The sequence below is a fragment of the Sphaeramia orbicularis genome, chromosome 9, assembly GCF_902148855.1.
Source record: "Sphaeramia orbicularis chromosome 9, fSphaOr1.1, whole genome shotgun sequence".
Classification (NCBI taxonomy): Eukaryota; Metazoa; Chordata; class Actinopteri; order Kurtiformes; family Apogonidae; genus Sphaeramia; species Sphaeramia orbicularis.
In genome coordinates, this window is record NC_043965.1 from 50,046,858 (window position 1) to 50,074,417 (window position 27,560).

Below are 27,560 nucleotides of genomic sequence, written 5' to 3' on the forward strand. Positions count from 1 at the left end.
CTGCTAAATGGAGAAGTTCCAGGAAGTTATTTTGAACTCATTCCAACCACCGGCCTATATGCAAATCGATCTGCTGCAGTCTCACAAGCGCCTTCATTTTTACCTGCTGAGTGATATAATTATACAAATACAAACAAATATGCGGTAACCGTATTTGAAGTATTTCCTAAATGTACATGACATGTTGGATGTTATTAAGCAGCAAAACATGGCACTTGCAATGAATGTGTTTTCATTCTTTTGGGCATAATTCAATCATATGACTTATTCTCATAGTTCAGTGATCTATAATTTTAATTGTTATAACATGAAAAATTTTCTCTGACCCAAAGCAATCATTTGAAAGAAAGTTTAAGATTAGACTACCCACAATCTGGTTTTCTTGCCAGTGAAAGGACTTACAGCTTGCTCGAATAGAAGGAGGCTGTAACATGACAAGAAGCAGGTGCAACCAGTGACATCTGGTCAACAACCACTGTGACATACTTCTCACGCAGACACATGTGTTTCCATGTGTTGAGAGGATAATACATTGACTTACATCTCTAACCCTAACCTTAAAACAACTCTAGACAGGTACTTTTGTTGCTTAAATTGAATAAAAACCAAAAAAAACCGTAAATTACATCTACAAACTGAAAAAAACCCTCTCACTGACATGAACTTAACAGAGTTAAAGAATATAGAGCACAGGTGTCAAACATGCGGCCCAGGGGCCAAATCCAGCCCGTCAAAGGGTTCAATCCGGCCCCTGGGATGAATTTGTGAAATGCAAAAATTACGCTGAAGATATTAACAATCAAGGATGTTAAAATCCTTTTAGGTCATTTCAGTCTAAAGTGGATCAGACCAGTAAAATACTATCATAATAACCTATAAATAATGACAGCTATAAATTTGTGTCTTTGTTTTAGTGTAAAAAAAGTAAAATTACACAAAAATTTTTACATTTACAGACTAGCGTTTTACAAAAAAATGTGAATATCTGAAATGTCTTTTGAGAAGTATGGGGAATTTTAATAATATTCTCCCTGTTATTTAATGTTTTTTGTATTTGTAGATCCACTGTGATCTCTAAGTTGTGATTCACATGTATAAATGATAAACTGAGGCCTAATATTTCTAACATTGCACTTATTTTAACTAAAGAATTTTCAGGTTGTTCGTATTTGTTCATGTTATGTTCAAGTACAATTCGTAGATGCAAACACTTTCATTACAGAATTTACTTGTTTCACTCAAACGTTCTTATCCTATTATTCATATTATTTTACTCCACTTTATATCATATTAGGCTGTATGTGGCCCCTGAACTAAAATGAGTTTGACACCCCTGATATAGAGTACAGCCACAGCGCCTTTTAGATTATATAGACTTATTTTTCATACATTTACACTCTTAAATGTATCACTGGGCCTTGAAAAAATTAAATTCCAATCAGCAGTGAGAGATGAGTAATTTTTTTTTAATCCTGTTAGAATTATGCCATCATTTATATGTGTAAGGTTGTCAATTTAACAGATCATATAACAAGTCAAGAAAGCTGCAGTTTGTTGTGAAACTGTTGTATAAGTCAAGTATCAGACTGAAAATACATAAACTGAACGACTACACACCCCAGAGTTTCAGAAGGGATATTATCATAACTAATCTCTGCCCAGTCTGTTTAGAATGGCTCAAGTGGTCAGCGCTGCTTCAACATGACTGTGGTGGCATGTGTCAGGGTAATACTGTTTCACTGTTGATGATATGTATGATGTGAGATAAGAAATGCAGTCCATTATGGCGTCTCACACTGAACTAAATGCTGCATTACTAGCTTTACCACGAGCTGCAGCTTTCTTGACCTTTAAGATTCTATTTTACACATATAGTGGATGTGTAGTTGATTAAAATGGGACAAAACATTATTTTGTCTTTCACCTTTGATGGCCATTTCTATTATTTCTGAAATCATATCCCATGAGAACTGCCCATGACTTTGCTTCTCTGTTGTAGTTTTGCCTCATCTTAAATTCTACTAAATATTACCTCCGCCAAGGAGGTTATGTTTTTGCCAGGGTTTGTCTGTCTGTCTGTCTGTCTGTTTGTCTGTCCGTTAGTGTGCAACATAACTCAAAAAGTTAAGGACAGATTTTGATGAAATTTTCAGGGTTTGTTGGAAATGGGATAAGGAAGAAATGATTAAATTTTGGTGGTGATTGGGGGTGGGGGGGCCCACGGGGCAGACCAGAAAATTTCATCAAAATCTGTCCATAACTTTTTGAGTTATGTTGCACACTAACGGACAGACAAAGAGACAGACAGACAGACAGACAAACAAACCCTGGCAAAAACATAACCTCCTTGGTGTGGGGGGGCCCACAGGGGGGGCCACTGATCAGCCTTGGCAGAGGTCTGCGCTCTCCGAGTGCTTCTAGTTCCTATGTACGTTTAGGATCATTTCCATATCAGGTAGTTGACTGATGTTAGCTGACAAGCCGATGCTTGTTAAAGGTTAAATCATTTTATTATCCTGATATGGAAATATCCGGATAAAATCTCAGAATGTTACCCATCTGATACACAAACACAGAGCCTCACATTACCATTAGCACATGGCACATAGGAGTAGTGAGCTTCCATTAAAAGCACTCAAGAACTACAGTAGAAGCACTCAGAGAGCGCAGACCTCCGCCAAGGCTGATCAGTGGCCCCCCCCCGTGGGCCCCCCCACCCCCGATCACCACCAAAATTTAATCATTTCTTCCTTATCCCATTTCCAATAAACCCTGAAAATTTCATCAAAATCTGTCCATAACTTTTTGAGTTATGTTGCACACTAACGGACAGACAAACAGACAAACAAACCCTGGCAAAAACATAACCTCCTTGGCGGAGGTAACAAATCCCAGATCTTCATCAGTACCGTGGTCAACATCACTAACAGTGGACCCAGGGAAACCAAAGAACCTGGAGGAAGTCTGTGTGGCATGGAGAGAAGAGGTAAACTCAGCATAGACTGGTCTCACTGAGAATCAAACCCTGAATTTAGAGCACTAAACATTCCACCACCATGCCACCTACTTTATAATTGCGCTTGAATCTGGTGTATTTTGTTCAAAATGTGCCATTTAGATATTCCATGTAGGATTCACTCTGCCTTCTATGTTTATAAAGTTAGTGTTGGAGTTTGTGTTGTGCTGGAAGCTTTTGATTCTGTGAATTATGCAACTGAAATAATAGTATGAATTCATGTCGGTGCATTTTGAGTATTGGATCTGTATTGCACAGCATTTATAAAAATCACAAAATAATAACACACAAAATATTTAAACTCAAAGTCGTAAAACTAAACTAGGAAAAAAACATGTATCAGACTGATACTCCTCATGACAATAAACATTTAATCAGATGTTAATCTGAGAGGCTTATCACAAAATACCCTGATAATGGAGATAAAGAGGAGGTTATAGGTACAGGAGTAGACACAAATATATAGTGTAATATATTTTATCATTTCTGGCATACAGCAGAAACATACTGTTTATATGTGAAACAGGTAATGACATGCAACGATGTGACAGTTTTAAAATAATTTCTCTTTCAAACCGTTGACATGAGTGGAGTTTTACAGTAACAGTGACACATTTAGTTTTTATTAGAGGTCAGTCAGTAAATGTTTTGCAATTAACAGTAAAGTGATGGCACATTGCAAAGCAGAAAAACTGCTCAGTCAGCCCCAGATGACTTAATGAACTCTATGTCTTGTTTTGGATTTAAGATGTTTACAGCAGCTTTGTCTTGGTATCTTGGATGATTCACTTGTCAGACTGACATCCTATCTCCTGCTCTGACAAAATGTCATTGCATTAAATGCTTGAAATGTTTTCAGTTCACAGACAGCATGGACATTTTTTTACTTTCTGCACAGAACTATACAGTCATATACATACAGTATTTTTGAATGATATATAGAAGTTTTACATGATTGTCAAGTTATGCAATTATCTTCATATGACTTGTTTAAATACAGTGTGACAGAAGTTTGTGGTATTATCACGCTAAGGCCGTGCGGGGTGAGTTAAATACGCTGTGTGCTTGGCCTGGCTCTTGCTGTCAATCAGAAGCAGCTGGTTATCCTTGTGGTGAGAAATGATCTCATCAAGACTGCAAAAAATCTGAGAAAGAGGGTAGAAAAAGAAGGGAGGAGATAAGTGAGAGGACAGAGAAAGTGGTGACATATACATGATTAAAAAACAATACATTTCCTTTCTTCCTTCCATGTTCTCTCTTTGTCTTCTCCTAGCCCCCCTACTTTCTCCTGTCTCTGCAGGCCTTAAACCTTCACCTCTTCGTTCTTCTTGCCCTCCTTGCCCAGAGCGTAGCCTTGTGTGTCTTCCAGGAAGCGGATGGGGATGTTGTAAACCTTCTCCTGATAGAGCACTGCCAGAGTGTACGGCTGCCGCGAGTTCTGGGATGAACTGTGTCGGATGAGGAAGGCACCATCCTGCAACATGGAAAAAAATAACACAAAAGGTTTAAAGTCTAACACCAGTTAGCAAAAAGAAGTTCTGTGATTTAAGGGATTTCACATGATCACAAGTCAAGAAAGTTGCAGTTTGTCTTAAAACTCAACTATCAGAGTGACATGAAATCATAAAAAGACTCCACACAAAGAAGCGGAGATGATGTCACCGAACCTGTCTCTATATGGTGACTTTATTTAACCCTATAGCGCCAAATGTATCATATTTGATACATGAGCTTTGAAGTCCTGTACACAATCAGTGTGATATTTTTTTTCTTCAAAAACCTGATGTATGCAATTAGATACATGCAATACATGGATAATCCACCAGGGGGAGGAATTCATTCACCAGATGCCTTTCCAGTGACACTACAAGATTGTCAGGAGGCAGAACTTTGAAATTTTGAAAAGGAATTAGCAATTTGTTAGACATGTTTGTGTTATATTATGTTTTTGTTTGTTCAAAAATAATAATATTTGAGCACTGAGACCTGATGTATCTTATTTTACTTATTACATACACTTTGGGTGCTTTTCTCAGCTACCTTAGCAGGTAGCTGTAGCCTTTGACCAGGAGCAGGTGTCATCAGGTGGTACACAACCTTCTTAGAGTGTTTCGGCCCTCAACCACAACACTCTCCAGTTGGTGGGCCGGCAGTGAGTGGCCAGCTCACTGCCCACCTGCTCCTGGCCTCCAGCTTTCCTCCTCCCGCTTACTCCAAATCCAACACGAGGCGCGTTCTGCCTCCTCCCCCATCCTGCGGACCGCTTGCTTCTTGTTCCGCTCGTCCAACCCCAGAGCTGACAGCAACCGCCATGCCGACTGGGCTGGGAAGCCCCGACACCCGATCTCCACCGGGAACAACCATGCCTGCCAGCCCTTATCTCTGCAGTCCTGGATAAGAGACTGGTACTTTGAGGCCTTCCTTTCGTGGGCCTCCTCACAACCTTCCTCCCATGGCACTGTTAGTTCGACCAGAATTATCTTCTGGTCTTTCGGGGACCACAGCACAATGTCTGGCTGGAGGGTTGTTTGGACCACCTCCGGGAATTGCAGCCGCCTTCCTACATCGACCCTCATCTCCCAGGAGCTTGCAGTTTGGAGAATGTTGGGCTTTGTTTTTATGGTGTGGATGGGCCTAGCTCCTTCCTTAATGAAGGTGATCGCACTCCTTGTGGCAACCCCGGCTGGTCTCTTTTTGCCCCTCTCCCGCTCTATGGTATCAGCAAGAGAGAGGAGAACTTTATCGTGGTGCCATCTATACCGTCCTTGGGTTAAAGCTGTTTTACACCCAGACAGTATGTGTGCCAAAGTTCCCCTCTGACTGCAGAGCTTACAGAGTGGATCCTCTCTCAGCCCCCATGTATGCAGATGCGATGGTGAAGGAAGGGTATCATACACGGACCTCAAGAGGAAGGAGATGCGGTAAGGCTCCAATCGCCAAAGCTCTGCCCACGTGACCTTACGGCTGGGCAGGTCCCATTTTGTCCACGCCCCCTGGGAGCTTTGTTCCACTGCCCTGGCTATCCGCCTCTCTTCCTCCCTGCTCCGGACCTCCGCCTGCACCATATCTCTTCTCGATCTTACATTTGCATCTCTCCAGGTCTGGAAATGAGCAGTGCCGAGGCCTTGCCGATGGACGCACTGGTTGCCAATGATGTCACGGAGCTTCAGAGCGCTCACTGCCTGCTCCACAGCTGTGTTGGCGGCCCACTTGCACCTGGACCTGGTTGTGACACCTGCTTGTTTAACCAGCTCATCGTTGGAGTTCCTCAGGCTCAGCACAACTCTGCACTGTGCCACCTTGTACTCCTCCACAGCTGATGACAAAGGGAGTTGCAGCTGCCCAGACCGAATGTAAAGGCCCACTGAGGAGAAGCTTGGGGGAATGCCTAGCCATCTTCGTAGATACTTGTTGATCTTTCTCTCGATGGCCTCTACAGCTGTCATGGGGAACTCATAAACAGTGAAGAGCCAAAGGAGCCTAGGCAAGAGGCCATGTTGATACAGCCAGGTCTTGAACTTGCCCGGAAGTAGAGATCTATCGATCCTCCTCAGCCATTCTTCAGTCTGCTTCACTGCCTCGTCAACGTTGGCACCGTCTGTCAGTGACGCATTAAACCACTTTCCCAGGCACTTTATTGGGTTGCCCTCGATCGATGGAATGACCTCACCCTGGACTTGGAGACTGAACTTGCTGGTAACTTTGCCCTTCTTGATGATCAAACACCTGGACTTCCTGGCTTTGAATAGCATCCCTGCCCACGACGCGACGCTGCCCAAAGTTTCCAGTACCCATCTTGCCTGGACGTGGGTCACGGTGGTTATTGTGATATCGTCCATGAATGCTCGCAGCACTGGCTGGACAATGCCCGACTCCAACTTTGGGCCCCGAGTTATGCCCTCTGCTGCGGATATCAGAAGATTCATTGCTATAATGAACAAGATGGGGGAGATGGTACACCCTGTTGGGATCCCCTTTTGGAGGTCCAGCCAGTTGGTGGTGAAAAGGGCTGATGAAAATCTAAGTTTAAATCTGTCATGTCTGCTCCCAGACTGTGTCTGTCTTTTCTGTTTTCTGTCATTTCCTGTTTTATTTTGTTAAGTTTCCCTCTTGTGTCATGTCTGGTGTTTTTACTTCCCCTCCTTGATTGTCTCACCTGCTCCTGATTACCTGACTCCTCCCTGATTATCTCCACCTGTGTCCAATTGTCTTCCCGCCCTCTTGTGTATTTAAACCCTGTGTTTTCCCCTGTTCCTTTGCCAGTTTGTGTTCTACCTTTGTGTGCTCACTTACCAGCGTTTTTGGATACCTGTCAGTCTGTCTGCCCGTTCTTGACCCGTTTTTGCCTTCCGACCACCGATCCTGCCTGTTCCTTGTCTGCCTGCTCGTCTGGTTCTGACCTGGTTCGTACATCAACTTCTGATTCTGCCTATTCCCTGACTACCTCAGCCTCCAACGTGTTACCTTGTGTTTCGACCCTCGCCTGGACCTTGACCGTGAGTAGCCTATCCCTCATGTCCCGTTGCCTCCTGAACTGCCCTCCTGTGTATGACCTGGCTTGTTTTTTGACTATCCTTTGTTTTGCCCTAGTCGGGGTGTTGATGGGAATCCTCTGGCTCGGCCGTGCTGACCATCCATATTCTCCGCTCACAGCCCTGACAAAGAGTCCAGTATCACACGCCTTCATAGACGTGTTAACAATTTTGTGCTGTGTTTTTACTACCGTGATTGTGTTTAATAAACACTCTCAATTGGTCATCTGTGTTCTGGTCTTGCATTTGGGTTCAGCCTTTGTACCAGTCCCATTACAAAATCCAGCAAGATAGGTGTTAATCATGTTTGAATCCGCTGCGGAATATGATAGTGGTCGAGTCCTTCTCGGATGAGGTCGTGTGGAATTGACCCATAGGCATTAGCGAGGTCTAGCCAGACAACTGTTAGGTCGCCTTTCTTCTGCTTTGCTTCTTGGATCAAGTGGCTAATCATCGAGGTGTGTTCTAGGCAGCCCGAAAAGCCTGGGATTCCACCTTTCTGGATGGATATATTGATGTAATGGTTTTGCATCATGTAGGAGGTGATCCTCTTTGCCAGCACCGAGAAGAAGATTTTGCACTCTACGCTCAAGAGGGAAATCATCCTGAACTGGGAGATTGCAGAGGACCCCTCCTCTTTAGGAATGAAACATCCCTCTGCTAGTTTCCAGCTTGGTGGAACTGTACCTTTGGCCCAGATCTTCCTCATGATCTTCCACAGCCTCCGCAGAAGTTTTGGGCATTTGTTGTATACCTTATATGGTATACCACTTGGGCCGGGGGCAGCTGATGATTTGGCTCTGCGAACAATATCCTGAACTTCCTGCCAAGAGGGCTCCTTCTCGTTCAGTTCAATTGATGGATTTCCCAGCCTAAAGATTTTGTGGTGGGTTCCCAGGCCCTGATTCCTGTTGGGGTCTCTGTGGGCTTCCAAAAGGAACTCTTCTACCTCCTGCTTTGAGCTGGAGAGTGAGCCAGATTTTCGTTGGCCGAGAAGAGACTTTGTGAAGTTGTACGGATTTTTGACGAACTGTGCGCGCCTTTTCTCTTTCTTCCGCCGCTGCTGCCGGAGATATTCTGCTCTCCTAACCTTGCACAGTTGTCCTCGCAGCTTGCTTGTTAGGTCTTTGATACCTTCTTTCTCAGTCGGTGAGCTGGTTTTGAACAATTTATTGAGTGCTTTGATCTCACTCCTCAGGTGACGGATCTCCCTCTCCCTCCTGTTCGGTTGCTGCTGTTGAAGCTGGCCTTTCCGCTCTATTGTGCCAAACCGTTCCCTAGCGAGGCTGTAAACAATGGTTGCAATAGAATCAACCTTCCTTTGGACTGGGCCTGATAAGGTTGCTTCCAAGATGCCATCTAGGTCATTGTCAAGCTGCGTCCAAACCTTACAGTCTGACATCTTTGGCCACTGGATCCTCTCTCTCTTTGCTGGATAGGTTGGGGTTACCGGGAATGGGTTCTCCCGAACTGGTCCATGGTGCTGGGGCTGCTCGAGTGTGGAAAGATCTCCTGCGCTGTGGGGTGCTTCCTGGCTGGAGTTCTCCATCGTCTGACCAGACTCTAGGCCTGTGCGCTGCACTTGAGTTGCTGATGGTCTACACCTGGACCTGCTCTGGTGTTGTTTGAGTCCCCTGGTACTTCTGCAGACTTTCCCGCAGTGGCACCTTACAATCCATTCCTCTCCGGTCAGTGTTGTTTGCTTTAGATTTCTCAAAGTCATGTTCCTTGTCCTGGCCGATATTGGTGAGTCCGTCCCATTGAGTCTCTCTTTCGCCCCCCCTCTCGGGAGACTCTGGGGGTATTGCTCATTTTGTTCCTTCGTAGCTTGAATTGGTGCCCTCTTGCGAGTGCTGCCCACAGGATTGCTAGCCCTGTGTGCCCACGCCAGTCTTTCCTGGAGGTCAGCTGTCTCTCCAGCGTCACCGACCTTTCTCGGTTGTCATCTAGTCTTTCCTAGACGCCACTGGTAGCCCAGAGATGACTTATTACATACACTTTGGGTGCTTTTCTCAGCTACCTTAGCAGGTAGCTGTAGCCTTTGACCAGGAGCAGGTGTCATCAGGTGGTACACAACCTTCTTAGAGTGTTTCGGCCCTCAACCACAACACTCTCCAGTTGGTGGGCCGGCAGTGAGTGGCCAGCTCACTGCCCACCTGCTCCTGGCCTCCAGCTTTCCTCCTCCCGCTTACTCCAAATCCAACACGAGGCACGTTCTGCCTCCTCCCCCATCCTGCGGACCGCTTGCTTCTTGTTCCGCTCGTCCAACCCCAGAGCTGACAGCAACCGCCATGCCGACTGGGCTGGGAAGCCCCGACACCCGATCTCCACCGGGAACAACCATGCCTGCCAGCCCTTATCTCTGCAGTCCTGGATAAGAGACTGGTACTTTGAGGCCTTCCTTTCGTGGGCCTCCTCACAACCTTCCTCCCATGGCACTGTTAGTTCGACCAGAATTATCTTCTGGTCTTTCGGGGACCACAGCACAATGTCTGGCCGGAGGGTTGTTTGGACCACCTCCGGGAATTGCAGCCGCCTTCCTACATCGACCCTCATCTCCCAGGAGCTTGCAGTTTGGAGAATGTTGGGCTTTGTTTTTATGGTGTGGATGGGCCTAGCTCCTTCCTTAATGAAGGTGATCGCACTCCTTGTGGCAACCCCGGCTGGTCTCTTTTTGCCCCTCTCCCGCTCTATGGTATCAGCAAGAGAGAGGAGAACTTTATCGTGGCGCCATCTATACCATCCTTGGGTTAAAGCTGTTTTACACCCAGACAGTATGTGTGCCAAAGTTCCCCTCTGACTGCAGAGCTTACAGAGTGGATCCTCTCTCAGCCCCCATGTATGCAGATGCGATGGTGAAGGAAGGGTATCATACACGGACCTCAAGAGGAAGGAGATGCGGTAAGGCTCCAATCGCCAAAGCTCTGCCCACGTGACCTTACGGCTGGGCAGGTCCCATTTTGTCCACGCCCCCTGGGAGCTTTGTTCCACTGCCCTGGCTATCCGCTTCTCTTCCTCCCTGCTCCGGACCTCCGCCTGCACCATATCTCTTCTCGATCTTACATTTGCATCTCTCCAGGTCTGGAAATGAGCAGTGCCGAGGCCTTGCCGATGGACGCACTGGTTGCCAATGATGTCAAATATGATACAACATTTAAACTCATATATGGAAATTGATATTTGAAAATAAATTTTCTTTGGTTGTACAGAAGAACCAATAAAGGCTCCAGTTTCAAAGAACTGGAATTTTCTCTCAATGAGTTAATGGTTCAGGCTTTACAGGTTTAAACAGGATCAGAAACCACCATTCATATTTGTTCTGAAGTTAGATCCCTACAGCGGGTCTAGTGGGCCCTTGACAGATTGGTCATTACCACACAGTACAAAATAAAGTGTCAATTTAACTCTTAGAGAGTTGGATTTAACTCTGTTTCAGATAACATTTGGTCCCACTCAAACATAGAGTAAAATTTACTCTATGGCCAAGGTCAAATTTTCAGAGTTAATTGTAAAACTTAATTCAGTGTCAAAATTAACGAAATGTGCAAAAAATATTTAACACTGTGGTTTTTTCACACTGTTTGAGTAATATGATTACACTTTGTAGAGCAATTTTTACTCCAAATTTAGTTCAACAATATACAAAACAATATAATGTGTAAACATTAATTTCTCTGCAGTGTTATTTTCTTTGAGATTGTGAAATAAATCTTAGCAAAGCCTTAAAGCTGCTATTCCCATTGTCATAAATTTAATGAGGTGTTGTTACTTCACCCAACTTGAAGAGAGAATGAAGGCTGAGCAATTTTCATTCTCCCAAAAACATTTTTTTTTTTTTTTTTTTTAGGTAAGATCTTAAGTGATGCAAACTCATCATATTAATAGCTGCACTTTGACAATCAGGTAAGGAATTGTCCCGTCTACAGGTTTGACTAATGGTGTCACGTTAATAAAAAATAAAATAAATAAAAAATTTTTAAAAAAAAACCATCAAAAAGTCAATAAACGTTTTAAAACAGACACATTAACCTAAATTAATATTAACACAACCCCCTTCCCCCGAATCCCTGTGCATAAAATAGAACATGATGAGTAAAATGTCCATTACCCACAATGCAATGCGGCAGACTGGCACTAATCATCGCTCTGTAGAGTTAAATTTTACACTGCATCTGTGCAGAACTTTACACTGACTTTTAACTCTACAGTTAGAGCAGGTTTACTCTACACAGAGCTAAAAATATTCTATCTAGGTTAAAATAGCTTGACTCTGAAATATTGACACTGGATTTTTTACTGTGCACCCCTGTTGATCTATCATCAAATAATGAGACATTTACTAACCAATCAAACAAATGATAACTTGAGGAAGAACCAGTCCCCCCAAAAAAGCTACAATTCACCATTAGGTTTAGGCATTTGGAGGTTTGGTTTGGTGCTGGTCCCACTAAGTGACATGAGAGACGTTGGATTCATGAGCAATACTGCAGTCAGCCACCAGGGGGGAGTGAAATGTTCTGGCTTCACTTTTCACTTTTTTTTTCTTTTTCCCACAGTTTATTGACAGTCATATTGTAAATTGTTGCGAATAAAACTGACAGAGAAGTAGGGAGGCGTAGAACAGAAATAACAGGTGCCTAATTTCAAAAGAATAGAGGCTTGCCAACATTCTGTCTGTGTAAAACCTCTGCTTTGCTTGGTTAGAACTCAGATCTAAATAACGTTAAAATGACTCATATCAGCTGTTCATGAAAACAAACTTACCTTTTTGACACTAAATAAGAGATCCTCAGCCATCTTCCGGGTGCAGTCTCCAGCAAACCACTCTTTGCTCTAGGATATGTGATTAATTGAGCAACATGTGGGTGCTTAATGACTCATGTCAGACATACCATATTATTTTAATGCAAAACCATACTGTACCTCATTCTCAGGTTGTTTGATTACCCTCAGTCCAGCAGAAGAGGCTTCAAACAGATAAAAGAAGTGTATGTATGTTTGGTTTCAGAAATGACATCTGAGAAATGTTCAGGAAAAATTTAAGCAGAATCCAAATGATCCTTCAGCCTTAAGATAATATGAAAATTTGAGCTCACCCACTGCCTTAATGTCTGTCACAGAGGGATTCTGAGGACTGAAATAAAGATGCAGAGAAATTAACATTTTACTTTGAATGTACTCTAGCACATACATGCACTGAAGTCCACCTGCAAAGAAAAGCTGAGAATTAATGCACTTTTCAAAGTAATGTCCCTTGCAATGTTTCATCCATCTATCTGTGATCTTTTCATCTACTCTTGATGAAACTCAACATATTTTTGCATTTGGCCATATTTTGTTTATGCCCAAAAATAGTCACTTCTGGTTCTAGAAAGTCACCATGACAACGGTGAAATCAGAGTTTTTCCGTCCCATTCACTAATTATATACATACATTATATACTAATTATATACACATTTGGATAACAAAATCATTTGACCATGTTGTAGATGTAACGTGACCATAATCAGAGTCAAGCTCTGTGTTTTATTCAATAATTACAAGTTGTAAAACTCTAATTTCAGACAAAGGAACTGTCAGAACACCTACAATCAAAGCCAATTGTGAAAGACTTCAGATCCTCAATCAGCAAAAAAAAAAAAAAAAAAAAAGTATTAAAGGTGGAATAATTGAAAAGATGGACCATCAGTACAGTTCGCTGTAGTCCTGTGGGAGGCGCCACATAGAGGCCGTTAGTGGTATAACACTTTTAGATACTTAAGCCTTGACTTGTAACGATCCCAGCAAAATGTTTGTGTCCCAAGGTGAGCCAAGTCCAGAACTACTGTACTATATCTGCAGTTATTAAATAAATTATAAACAGACATTTTTTTTTTATTATATATTGTTCATCTCTTACCTGCTTTTAGCTTCTTTCAGGTTTGCAGGTAGAAGAGGTTTGACATTAGGAGTAGGAGGAGGAAGTTTGGTGGGAAATGTATTCCACCTTGCTTCAACTGGCGGACCTAAAAAAACCACACACACACACACATTTATTTATTTATTTATTTATTATACAGATAATTATCAGGGGTTGTTGTACATAGTGATTTATGTTTGATTAGTTTTAAAGTTGTGGTCATCATTACCTGTTTTAACCTCATTGACTGAAGGAAGGAGTGAGCTCTAGTGGGAGGGAGAAAACATCTGTTACTAAAGCTGCTATGTCACTCTGACAACTTCAGATAAATTTGCTTCATAAAGAATGGAAATACAGCACAGAAGGAGAAATCCCCTGCTCATACTATGACAGTATTTATTTTAAATGAATAGAAAAACATAAGAAAACCATCAGACCAAGTAGTGACATTAACAGAGGAACTCACAGACTTAGCTCTGGGGACCGGAGGCTTCATCCTGCAGATACACACACACAATGTTCATTTTCAGTGCATGTTAAGTGCCAGGAATTTACCATGAAAACCCAATAATGTGTCCATAAACATTTGCATTTTACAGTTAAAACACAGTAGCATCTTTGTCTCAAGAGCTATGCAGCACGAAGCTATGCGGACAAAGTATGGAAGAACTGTTTCTGGTTACTTCAGGAAACTGTGTGATCTACTGTGTGAACTACAGAAAACCTGCTGTGTCAGAGTTTCAGGTCTGCATACAGAGGTGGATAAACTGTGCAAAATGAAATGGATGTTTGAATGAAAAGTGAATAGAACCTGACGTCATATTGATATAATGTAAGACTGATAAATTATTTAAAATCTACATCTTTAATGTCTTGTAATGTATTTTATGTTGTTTGCATCCTTTATCACCTTAGTACATCTCAGTATGTCTTATTATGTCTCGATATGACATAACTGCATGTCATCTTGATATTTCTGTCATGTAATTTTGTTTGTTATATCGTCCTATATCTTTTATCTTGTTTCTATTTTGTTGCCTCTATTATGTAATTGTTGTCCTGTTATATCTCGGTACGTCTTTTGCTACTTATGATGCTTTTATTTTTATTTCATCTTTTAAGTTACATAGTTTCCATCTTATTGCTTTTATAGTAGTAGTACTCAACTCATTGTCATTCTGTTACATCTTTTTTTTTTATCACACCCTTTACAACTGTTATATCATTTATCTCGTTTTTGTTTTTGTTCTTGTGCCTTGTATATATCATTTCCAACTTCTACTATCTACTGTTTCTACGATATCAAATTATTTTATTCAATTTTGTCTTGTTTTCGCATCTTTTTCAATGTTCATCTCATATTTTAGTTAATACATTCCTCCCACTTCCTCCCACTCCTTTTCAAATATCCAAATGAAGTTATACTTTGTTTTCATGTACATGTACAGGGTGGGGAAGCAAAATTTGCAATGAACATTTAGTTGTTTTTTCTCAGCAGGCACTACGTCAATTGTTCTGAAACCAAACATATATTGATGTCATAATCATACCTAACACTATTATCCATACCTTTGCAGAAACTTTTGCCCATATGAGTAATCAGGAAAGCAAATGTCAAAGAGTGTGTGATTTGCTGAATGCACTCGTCACACCAAAGGAGATTTCAAAAATAGTTGGAGTGTCCATAAAGACTGTTTATAATGGAAAGAAGAGAATGACTATGAGCAAAACTATTACGAGAAAGTCTGGAAGATACTATTAAAGAAGAATGGGAGAAGTTGTCACCCGAATATTTGAGGAACACTTGCGCAAGTTTCAGGAAGCGTGTGAAGGCAGTTATTGAGAAAGAAGGAGGACACATAGAATAAAAACATTTTCTATTATGTAAATTTTCTTGTGGCAAATAAATTCTCATGACTTTCAATAAACTAATTGGTCATACACTGTCTTTCAATCCCTGCCTCAAAATATTGTAAATTTTGCTTCCCCACCCTGTATATGTATAGGTTTTTGTTTTTTGTTTGTTTGTTTTGTTTTCTTATAATCTGTTTCATTTATAAGGACTAAGGAGGATTATTTTTGTTTTATTGCATATTCAAACTAAACTAAACTAAACTAAACATTAATTTTTGTCTTATGACTTCATTATAATCTTTTGTGTTTGGCATGTGTGATCATATACTAAATGAATTTACCGTGTAATCTTTTAAACATGTAATTCTTCAGTTCACATAAGGTGAAACACAACTAAACAATTAGGCACAAGGAGCCAGTTTTGAAAATGTAAGGACAAAGTATAGTGATTTGTGTGCAGCTGTCGGGAGTAAAAGTGAAAATGATGCCTGAAAACTGGATTTAAGTACATAAATATAAGTTACTTTCCACCTTTGTGAACTTACATAGGTGTGGCTGAAGGAAGTGCTGTTTTGGGAGATGGAGGCATCGTTTTTGGTCCACGGGGGGGAGGTGAGCAGGCTAAGGTAGCTGCAAAAAGGAAGTTCACATCAGGTACAGTTACTGAAGTGGTAATGTCTGCTTGTACATCAGTGACCATGTTAAACATGGGTTCTGACGACCAAACTGGAACATATTGTCCCTTGTGTATATAAAGAGCAGTGCGACCTACCCTCTGTCGGTTCTAAGTACAGCTCATCATCACAATCCTCCTGAGACATAACCAAAAAAATAAGGAACACAGTCTTATCATGGTGGTACATGTGATCATAGGTATGATAGAAAAGTCCAATAATACTTACCTGCTCTTCATTTGGATCTAAATACACATCTGAAATACAAACAGAAGGTACATAAACATCTTTCAGAACTGACAGTGGCATGACCACACAGGGTGTTATCCAGTCAGCAAATCAATGACCAAATACTGGGTTCCCTGGACCAGAGACACATTATAGAAAAGGTCATTTTCTAAGGCCGCCCGACAAGGAAAACGATGATTAAAAATTGTACTTTTTTGTTTTGTTCTCCAAAATATTCGTAAAATATTACCATACCTCCTAACTAGTAAAATCTGCCTTGATTTTAGTTGGAAAATCTTATTAAGAAAAAGTTAGATATGTATATATTTTTAACCCTTTCCCAAACATATCATTTTTGATGTATGAGTTTTGAAGCCCTCTACATGATCAGTGTGATATCTTTTTTCTTGAAAAACCTGATGTATACAATTAGATACATGCAATAAATGGACAATCCACCAGGGGGGAGGAATTCATTCACCAGAGGCCTTTCCAGTGACACTACAAGATTATCATTAATGAGGAAGGAGGCAGAACTTTGATAATTTTGAAAGGAATTACCAATTTGTTAGACATGTTTTTGTTATATTGTGTTTTTGTGTGTTCGTGAATAATAATATTTGAAACCCTATGTATTAAATATGATACAAAATTTAAACTCATTCATGGAAATTCATCTTTGAAAAAAAAAAATGTTTTGGGTTGTTCAGAAGGACCAATAAAGGCTCCAGTTTCAAAGAACTGGAATTTTCTGTCAATGATTTATCAGGCTTTACAGGGTTAAAATAAGAATATTTTTCTTAATGTAAAAATTTCTTGGCAAGCTTTTTTTCTCTATTTAGATGAAAAATAAGACAAATGCTCAAGAAAAAAGGCTTTTTTTTTCACTTTCTTAGAGATCACTTTTTGCAGTGTGGATCCCCTTGGAACTGTATATACTCTAGAACTTTTCCACCCTGTACCCCAGACCTGTTTTATAGTGATACACACCATGGTTTAGTAGCATTTAACTCCTGTTGACAGCAGTTGTACTTGTTAAGTTTCTCTGGGTACTCTGCCGTCCTCCCACTGTCCCACATGTACATTGATGGGTTCACTGGTCAATGTAAATCACCCATAGGTGTGAATGTGAGAGTCAGTGGTTGTCCCTCTCCCTCCCTGCCTTCACCAGCTGGTAGCTGGGATAGGTGGATGGTTGTTAGGCATGGACATTTAGACAGTGGTGCATTTTAAAACTTCATACTAGATTCTGGGTGATGGAGAAAGAATGAAGAGGAAGAGGAAACGTGATCAAAACTACTCTAGAAATACAGCTGCAAAATATGACAGACTCCCTTTGTAGATATAAACAGCATTTTCTCTCTACCTATTCTTATTTTAGGTGATTAAACACAACAGGAACATAATTGGGAATATTATATTTTGTTTTTGTTGTTTTTTTTCCACTCCGGTCACACAATGGACGTTTCATAAGAACGTTATATTTAGAGGTGTCCATTATCCTATCAACATGATTTTGCAGTTTTCACAAATATCGGTACATGGTCACAGCAACCTTGACATTTGGTGACCAAAATCTAATCAGCTCACCATCAGATCTTTCAGCTTATGTGTATATTTGTTTCAAACTAAATGAAACTCACTCAAGGCTTTTCTGAGGTAGAATGCTCATAGAAAGGACCTTTGACATTGGTTCACAAAAATCTTTTTATTTCATCTTTGCATGAAAGTCAGTGTAAGAGTCAAACTTGAAGGTATTCTGTTTAGCCATTCCGGAAATAACAGATTTAAAACATAATAGGGATGAACCAACTAACAAACCAACCCTCTTGTGGAGAGGCATGGACACATCTCAAATCCCTTTCAACATCCATCAGGTCTACAGTTACTTATTTAAAGGTTAGGGCACATGTAAGCCGTGTACGACACCACACACAGAATCTGGAGGATATTTTCTATTTGAAGTTCAATCTAATTCAGGCATTTTGACTCTATGCCTCTGTTATAGGATTAGAGGTTCAAGAGCAAGGTGGATGTTAAAGGGTGTTTCAGAGGTCTTGTTTTTCAGAGAAGGAACAATAGCAAGATTAGTCAGTCCTGCTAATTCCAGGTTTTAATGATTAACGCTGACGTTTGGTAAATGGTCATGGTTAGAGTTAGGGTTTGCTAATTAATCAAACCTCAATAACAATGGTTGGTGGAGCTCTCAGTGAAGTGAATAATCCAGACTGACTGGAGTGACAATTAAAGTTCCCTTGGCAAACATGGGTAGGAGGCATGGGTGTGATATTCCTGTTTATAGCACTTTTTGGCAGAAAATGAAAAGGTGTAATTGCTTTAATTCACAATGGCTGTATTCCATTTACAGAGGGTGCTTCAGTTCCATGGGTTTGGTTTACCCATGTTGGATCAACAGCGAGGTTTTCTGGGATATTGAAATGCAACAGATCCTTCTTTATTGTCATTAGGATGTAGACCTGTGGTTTTCCTCCTTGTGAAAGTACAGTGTCCACAGAGAAAAAGAGCTATTGGCTCAAACGGTTCCACAACTCTAGACGTGCACTCTGTCTTCCACCTCCACCATCAGGCTCCTTAACAGCTGACAGGAGTCGACGACCATAGGCATACTGACTGTTCACAGCGTTTACACCTGGTTTGTTTAACACTCAAAGATAGAAGAAGCAGGGGTGTCAAACAGGCAGGGGTTCACCTTATTTATACATATATCATACTGTTCATCTCTGACAGTCTTGCACATTTAACGCCCCGCTTACTTCAGGCAGTTTTGCACATGTTGTATATCACTTGCACAATTTATGTGAATATATTTTTTTCTCTTAGTATGAGTAATTTATATTTTTATGCTTTTTTCTTTTGCATGCCATTTTTTAAATGCCACTTTGTTTTGGTTACTTGAAATTCCTAGTTAGATTAGTCTATTTCAGTTTTTATACTTATACTTTTATACTTATCTTAAATTCTTGAGGCATTCAGTGTAGACGGCAAAGTAAGATTATCATTGTACAGGGAAACCTGTGTCTTTACTGTAGACATGACAATAAACGCTTTGAATCTTTGAATCTTGAATTTAGTGATATGAAAAGATTTTGTAATTTAAAGTTCATTATTTCACTGCCCCCAGACCCCACCAGTCCAATAAATTAAGGAAATTCTTACGTTCTTTTATTGTCTGCATTATCTGTGCTTTTCTTTGCTATGTCTTTATTTTTAGTTTATGATGCACTCAAGCAGCACTAGATGGCACTCTTGTCCTTTGAAAGGTAATTACAACACCTGTCTAAACTATCTCTACTTTTCTCATTTATTTCAAACATACACCGGAACCTGTTGAAAACATTAAACAAAATATTACTTAACTGTGCAGTGTTGAGGTTTAAAGTTCTCTTTACTTGAATATTTGTATTTTCTCCTACTTTACCTTTTTACTCCACTATATTTTGGAGGCTAAATGTAATCGCATATTTTACTCCACTGCATTTATGTAGTGGAGAAAAATATGCTGTTATTGAATGATATATATGTTATATGAATGTTATTTTGTACATTCAAAATTAAAATAAACATAGAGATGTATTATTTTCCATTAAGCTTCTTAACTGTATGGAGCTGCAGTCATTCAAATGAAACCATCATCAGCTGCAACATTAATGACAGTGATGCTTAAGGTACACATTTGCCATGACATTGCTTCAATAAGCTCATGAAGCAAAACATTTATTGTGACAACATGTATTTCCATCAGTCTTTGGCCACATATCATTGCATGATGGGTAATCACTTCCTCCTCCTCCTCTCTTCTCACCCTGATGCATCCATCACTCTGGAACAGGGTCAGTCTGGACTCATCAGACCACATGACCTTTATCCATTGAAACACAGTCCAATCTTTATGCTCTCTATCAAACTGATGGTTTTTAAAGAAATGAGATTTTACTCACTGCATCAGTTAGAGTTAAAGAAGTGGTTGCAGCTGAAACATATTCATCACTGCAGTAGTTATCCAATGGAAAGATCGGAACTATTTGTTCTTTTAAATCTTGGGTGGAGTTTTTTTTTCTTACTTTTTTGCTTTGGGTCAGGCTGTCTATGTTGTTCTCACATGGGCTGTTCTGCAGTTAACTACAGGTCCAAATGCAGAACTTTTACTTTTAAGTGCTAAATATTTTAACACCATGGCCTTACTCATTTAACCCTTTATCAGGCAAGTGACTATTTTTGGTCATTTCCGCCAGCATTACAGGACAGTGAGTCAACAATCTCAGGTCCGATGTGGTCTACAAGGTCTGAAAGGTCCACCTCTGCATGAACAGTGAGTGTACCTGCTTTGTTAGGTACCATGAAGTAATGGTACTAATGTAAGGAATGATGTTCAAAGGGGTCCTGTGGATGTGGACAGGGGTCTGGATCAGCACTTATGTTGGTCTAATGTTCTAAAAGTGATGTTCTAATGTTTTAAAATCTGTGTTCCTTTCACCTTACATGTGTTTTTTTTATATGCACTTCTTGGTTTGTTTGTTTGTTTGTTTGTTTGTTTGTTTGGTTGGTTGGTTGGTTGTTTGGTTGGTTGGTTGGTTGGTTTTTGCCACTAATGGATAAGGAATCAAATATGGTAACTTCAATAACTGTGAATTCTACATAACAATAAAAATTTCTGAAAAATTTCATAAAAGTAATTAAGTTTTGTTGTGTCCTCCTATAACGCACTAAGGTTGACATTTTGAATTTCAGAGTATGTTAATGAGTGAACTATAAAGGGTTAATGTAAATAAAGGAGCTGTGTGGTGCACATAAACAGCAGCTGTAAAATTTTCATAGAGGGGGTTTATTAACTTTGACTGTGTAACTATAAACACTGCCTGACAAATAAAATAAACTTATTTTAGTATATGTAGATAGCAAACATTTACAATGTTCAAAGTTACTCTTAACAGCCTGGTGTTTTTTTGTGTTGTTGAAATGATCACCTTCTTCGATGTTGGATGCAGGGGCAACAGTGGGAGCAGAGACTGGACCGGGTCGCACTGGTGGTGGAGGCATCTTCTTCTTCCTCCCTGGCTTCTCATTTCGGTCCACTTCAGGAGCTGGAGAGGAGAAAGAGGACAAGATGTGATTATACAGTCCATTGAAGAGAAGGGCTGACAAAGTACAGCAGTAAGGAGGTCATATGTAGACCCTTTCAAATCTGAAAAAAAAAACTGTGGAACCACTCACGTTTCTTGGTTTGGGAATCAGGGAAGAACTCCTCGGAACGTTTCGTCTTGTCAGCAAAAGTGAAATAATGTAATTTAATACCAGTTCAAAAACATCAGCTTCTAGTGTATGGACGTGTAGGTTCATTTGTTTATTTATTTATGTATTGAAGGTGTAGTTACCGAAAGTTTGCTCAGCCTGGGAGGAGGAGCGACCTGCCTCTGAGGAACATCTGGGTTGGAAGTCCTCTCTGCATGGAACAAGTCAGCATGTCACAGAATTATACAGACAAAAGGTGCTTTCTTTTATACAGCAGTAAATCGGGTATAACTGAAGGAAAACCATATGTAGTGAGTTTACCCAAATAGACGTTTTCTTCCACTTGTCTCTGTGGGACTTTAACTGTTCGTTCACAGGGAGGTGCTTCATACATGTCACTTTCCTCCTCATCGTCCTGAAAAAACAGAATTTACTGATTATATATGTATAACAATCATGATAACCACATCACTTCTTCAGTCTAATTACATTCGGTTCATTTCAATCAAATCATTGATTGCTGCAGCTAAATATGTAGAAGTCAGTATATTATATTAGCTCATTAGATTAGATTGGATTAGATGAGTTGTAAAGTCCCATAAAACATGAAGTCGGCATCAGAGTCATAAACAAGCAACAATATTCTACATTAAAAAAGATATAAGGCTTAGGAGAAAAGTGTACCAACTGATCCACATGTCAAATGTTTAGTCTCCATTTCTTTCATTATGAGTCAAATAAATACTAATAAAACCCCATCAAGCATTGCAGTTTATTGCCACCTGTCATCCCCTCATATTTCTGAATCTGTCACTATTAAAAAGGGGCCGCTGGGAAAATAGGAGTGACTAAATCTATTTTTTTTAATAATAATTTTGTTTCTTTGTCTTCCTCTAGAGTTTCCTCCGATTTATGTAAAGCACAATGGATTACTTTTTACTCCTTAGCCGAGGGGTATTGTAATCGTTTTGTCATCTGTCCGTCTGCCTGTCCATTCAACGACATAATCCCATTATCTGTAGAATGCATTGAGATATCTGCACCACATTCATACTGTGGATGCATCTTGGCATGGAGCAGAAACCAATTGAAAATATGTGGCCTTGACCTACTTTTTCAAGGTCAAATGTCTTTGTGCCTTGTGCAGTTGTAATATCTGAGTACTGTCAAATATAAATATGTATGTTATAAGTTTTACACAAAGACAATCTAACCTAAATTATAGGGCAGTAACTTTCAGAAGAGACAGAATCGTACACTACATTTGGCCAAAGTACACAGCACATTATGTTATATATATGAAATGCATACATATTTATGTTTGAAAGTACTAAGATATTATAACTGCAAAAGGCACAAGGCTATTGGACCTTGAAAAAGTAGATCAAGGTCATCTATTTTCAATAGGCTTCTGCTCCATGCCAAGATGCATCCACTGCTCTGGGATTAGTAAATTATTCCGAATCTGAATTATTATTATGACATACATGTGGTATAAACAGTTCATTAGTGACTTGTCTGATAATTACTACAGATTCATGTATGTAGCGGTTGACTGCATTATTTTTTGTCATTGTTTTTAAACTATAGAACCTCAGAAGTTATCGCTCCACTGCTGCTGTTGAGATATGTGATAAAAAAGAGAAGATGGACACTACATAAGGGTTTACAAACTACTACTCACAAACTCATCTGGAGGCCATGCAAACTTTGCATTATTGTCTGAAACAGATGGATAGAGAAACATATAGTCACAGGAAAGATCTGTGATTCATTAAGGATAAAAATAAACTGTGAAGTCTTACCAGTCCTTCTGGGTGGAGCTGGAGGCCCACTGTGTCTCAAGAAGAAAATAACAGATACACCCATGACATACTTTATACTCCAATGGAGTTTCATTTAGTCCAAACATATAAAACATATAATCTGCAAATATAAAGATGTTTTACATTAGTAAGCAGAGTTAGTATACTTACAGGTTCTTCAGTTTTCCAAAGAAGCTCTGCAAAACATGGAAACCTCAAATAAATGTTCAGAAATTTAGAGCAACCAGAAAAGGCCGAAAGATTTGCACAAGCTGAGGCTCTGTGTGACTCAGATAAACGTCTCTTATCAGTTAGTCCGTTATCTGTCGCCTTATTTGTTATTAGGCTTGAATGTCTAACTGCTTTGTACAGACAGACAATAGTCCTTTATTAAGATAAAAATACGGTACTTTTCCACCACATTTACTAAAAACACACGAAGTGGTCAATACTTCAGATGAAGACCTGTGGAAAAAGCATTAGTTATTAGGTAATAATAAAGCCTTTGTGAGCCTTTATAAAATGATTATTAACATTAATGTAGCATTGTTAATAGTAGCATAGTGATACAAGAAACAAAAAGAATTATAAACTTTTAATTTTTTCTTCATTTCCTTTTAATGTAAGACATTGTTTATATGTCTGTAGACTGCTTAAGAATTTGTTTATTATAGCATTACAAACTCACATTATGAAGTTTAGCTAACTTATGTTATTGCCAATGTTATTGTTATATACTTACTTACTTGGGTTTTTTGTTTGTTTGTTTGTTTGTTTTTTACAAACATTAATAAATGCCTTGATATGCATTTAGTGATACATATATCAGTATTTAACTGTGTTTTTTTGCAGCCACCAGATCTAGTTTTCGCACTCATAAGGTTAATAAATCCTTTATTTAGCTTTAGCTTTACTGTTAAATAGCTTTGGTTTGGCCCCTCTTAAGTGTACATGGGGTTAATATACATACAAATACAAGGCTTTAATGGGGAAGCAACACTTACTTATACACTTTATCTAAGGTCCTTTGAAACTTTTCCCCCCAGATTCTGTTAAATGTAAGTTTAAAAAAAACACTGAGATAAAGTTGGTACATACTTTACATGAAACATCATGTTTAGCAGCTTTACTGAGTTCTTATAATGTAGCTGAAAGTGAACATGTAGTTGTGTAAATATATGTAATTTAAGAAATACATTATTAAACACAACAAAAAGTTACCAAGGAACTGGGCTCTGTATGACTTTTGTACTACCAAAATTAATAGGATTTAATTATTGTTCATTTGAAATGAATGAATATCATCTGATAATGACACTACAAGTTCAGCCACAGGCATGTGGGTGACTGTGGCAGAATGAGTCGGATTAATTCTATGCAAATTAAATCAGGAAGTGGAGTGACAGTATATCTGTTTTCCCACAGTGCAGCAGTAGAGGAAGTGTTGATGTAGAGTAAATGATTACAGGCTGGTGGGAAGAGGAGGAGGAGGAGGGAGTGCAGGGTTTCTCTCTCAAACATGCAATGCAAGTGTAACCACAAAGACCGATTGTTGATGTAACTGACGCTACGTGATGTGCAGCTGAAACATGATAAAAAGGCTAAAGAGAACTACATCTTCTCTTCTTCTTTTGTGGTGTTTTTTCTTCCATTGGTTTCATGGTGCAGTGTTACATTTTAACAATAGTGCTGACCTGCTCCAAGGGTTAACTTCTCTCTGAAACACCTGGTGTAATAAGTCGTGATCATGAAATAAAATCTGATCTGAATAAGGATTTCAGAAACACTGAGCATCATTCAAATATTTCACTAGTCAGCAGGGGTCTGTTAGGGATGAAAATACCCAGGGCCCCTTCCATTTAGCATTCATCCTCATTATTATTATTATAGCCTGACATCAATCAAAAACAGTCTGAGTCTTTGACAAAAACGTGTTAGTTCTTATTAACGTGAATAAACCTGTCGGCAGTACATGACTGTAGACGCTGTACGGATGGTGACTTCAAACAATACTCACAACAACGGTCAGTTGTTCAAAGGCATTTCTGTATGAACCTGTATCTATGTTAATAAAGCTAGTGAGATATATTTAATTTTATGATACTGTATTTAATTCTATTCATTCCAGATGCCAGAGCACATTTAAACACATTCTGTGACTTCATCCAATGTTTTTCTACCAACTTTCTTAAGCCAACATTGGAGGAATTTTTGGATACACCTGCATTAGACACTTGGAATTAACCCTTTATTGGGCAAGTGACTATTTTTGGTAATTTCTGTATACATTACAAGACAGTGACAGCCACAGTAACAGTGAGGCAACCATCTCAGGTCCAATGTGGTCTACAGGGTCTGCAAGGTCCACCTCTGCATGAACACTAGTTGCTTTTCCATTGACCCTCAAATTGCGTGAATATAACTTGCGCATAAAAATTTACCTAATGGAAAAATTACAATTTCACCAAAACTCTCGTTTTTTGATTAAAAGTTTTAGCGCTGGCAAGAGGTGGGTTTTTTGGGTGTAACGCAAATGGTATATCATGCAAAACTACAATGGAAAGACCTTTTTCCACAACTAGAGTCACGTGAATTATAAAAAAAATGGATGTTGACGGACGCTGCAACAAGAAGAAGAAGAGTTTTAAAAGAAACATGCGTGGACACACCGAGAAACCAAGTCATTTTTTAACTTAGTACAGGATAGAGGGGAAATACATAATGATAATGAATATATCTTTAAATCAACACAATATTTACGTTCATTGCCATGTTTATGGAATGACTTCTCGTGTCATCTTGCGATAATAAATAAACAAATCATCACATTTGTGATTTAATGGAAAAACTTGACATTATGCACTTGTTGTTGTTTTTTTACATTTATTAAATATTGGTAAAGTTTTGTGCATATGTCCAATGGAAAAGCAACAAGTGAGTGTACCTGCTTTGTTACATAATGTGAAGTAATGGTACTAATGTAAGGAATGATGTTCAAAGGGATCATGTGGATGTGGACAGGGATCTGGATCAGCACTTATGTTGGTCTAATGTTCTAAAAGTGATGTTCTAATGTTCTAAAATACATGTTCCTTTCACCTTACATGTGTTTTTCTTGTATTTTTTATGTACTTCTTGTATTTTATTTATTTATTTATTTTTATTTTATTTTTTGCCACTTATGGGTAAGGTACCAAACATGGTAACTTCATTAACCTTAATTTTCTGCATAAAAATAAAACAGTTTGAAAAGTTTGACAGAAGTAATAAAGTATTGTTATATCCTCCAATAACACAGTAAGGTTGAAATGTTGAATTTCAGAGTATTTCTATGAGTTCCTTATAAAGGGTTAAATATGAAATATTTAACAAACATACAAAATAGAAAACACATCAGAGGCAGAGTCTTCAACAATATTTTTTTCATCATCAGTTTGGATTGAACCACATAAATGTTATTTTTGCTTTATAAATGTTAGATGTTTACTTAATTGGTCAATGTAAAATAGTATAGGACATCAACCTGCAGTATTAAAACAAAATTCAATCACAACTACAAAGACCTTGACACATGACACTCTGTATACAAATATAAATATGTAACACATATTAGCAAGAATCTGTATTTTCAATTGGTCAGATGGATCTAAACCTTATTCCTAATTTTTAACGAATCATTCTAAAATAGTTTTTGAAGGAACACTGAGCAAAGAACAAGCAGATTGAAGCATATTTTTTTTGTCTACCTGTAGTTTCTCTTATACTACACTGAAGTTTTTACATTCACTTCCTCCTCCAATATCAAATAAAATTATGATTAAGGCACATGACTCAGTGTTTACAGTATGAAAAGCCTGCCATCGACAGCACCCATTCACTTCCTTCTCACTCCACCCAAAGTTATCAGAGTTCAAACCAAAATATGTCCAAAACCATGGAATAAAGTAAGCGGTACATTACCATTGTCAGGAGTTGGGCTTGAGTGGCACAGCTCAAGTCATGAGGAAATGTCTTTGTTTCGCTTCTTGGATGCAAATGGTTTTAAAGATTGAAAGTGACAGATAGAGGCAGAATGTGAACTGCAGCAGCGGCTCTAACTGATCTCATTTGCATTTCCTACCTGTTTCCCACACACAGCCACACCTGCTGCCAGACTGTCGGGCCTTTAAGGTGAACCTGTCTGCCAACATGGCTCCAAATTTCCCTACTGAGACCAGCTGGTGGTCATAGAAACCTCTGTCTGATGGCATGTAATAAACTACAGCTGAGCCACCTTTAACCCTGTCATGCATGAATTATGA

At 39.3% G+C, this 27,560-nt stretch overlaps 1 protein-coding gene across 2 annotated transcripts; it reads right to left on the reverse strand.

Annotated features, from left to right (window-relative positions):
• Nucleotides 1-3,248: 3,248 nt before the first annotated feature.
• Nucleotides 3,249-27,354, reverse strand: LOC115425236 (SH2 domain-containing protein 6). Of its 2 annotated transcripts, none has more exons than XM_030142623.1 (19): nucleotides 27,220-27,354; nucleotides 23,431-23,456; nucleotides 23,260-23,288; nucleotides 23,139-23,176; nucleotides 21,776-21,869; nucleotides 21,598-21,665; nucleotides 21,437-21,482; nucleotides 21,190-21,306; nucleotides 16,205-16,233; nucleotides 16,075-16,114; nucleotides 15,848-15,932; nucleotides 13,915-13,945; nucleotides 13,678-13,714; nucleotides 13,449-13,554; nucleotides 12,645-12,682; nucleotides 12,472-12,515; nucleotides 12,313-12,381; nucleotides 4,332-4,490; nucleotides 3,249-4,161 (listed from the first exon to the last, which is right to left on the reverse strand). In XM_030142623.1, exons 1-19 carry the CDS (start codon nucleotides 27,220-27,222, stop codon nucleotides 4,045-4,047), a joined length of 1,176 nt encoding a protein of 391 aa, XP_029998483.1. In that variant the 5' UTR covers nucleotides 27,223-27,354; the 3' UTR covers nucleotides 3,249-4,044. The 2 variants fall into 2 exon arrangements, with proteins under 2 accessions (XP_029998483.1, XP_029998482.1); XM_030142622.1 differs by having other exon boundaries at nucleotides 23,260-23,294.
• Between the last annotated feature and the right edge of the window lie 206 nt (nucleotides 27,355-27,560).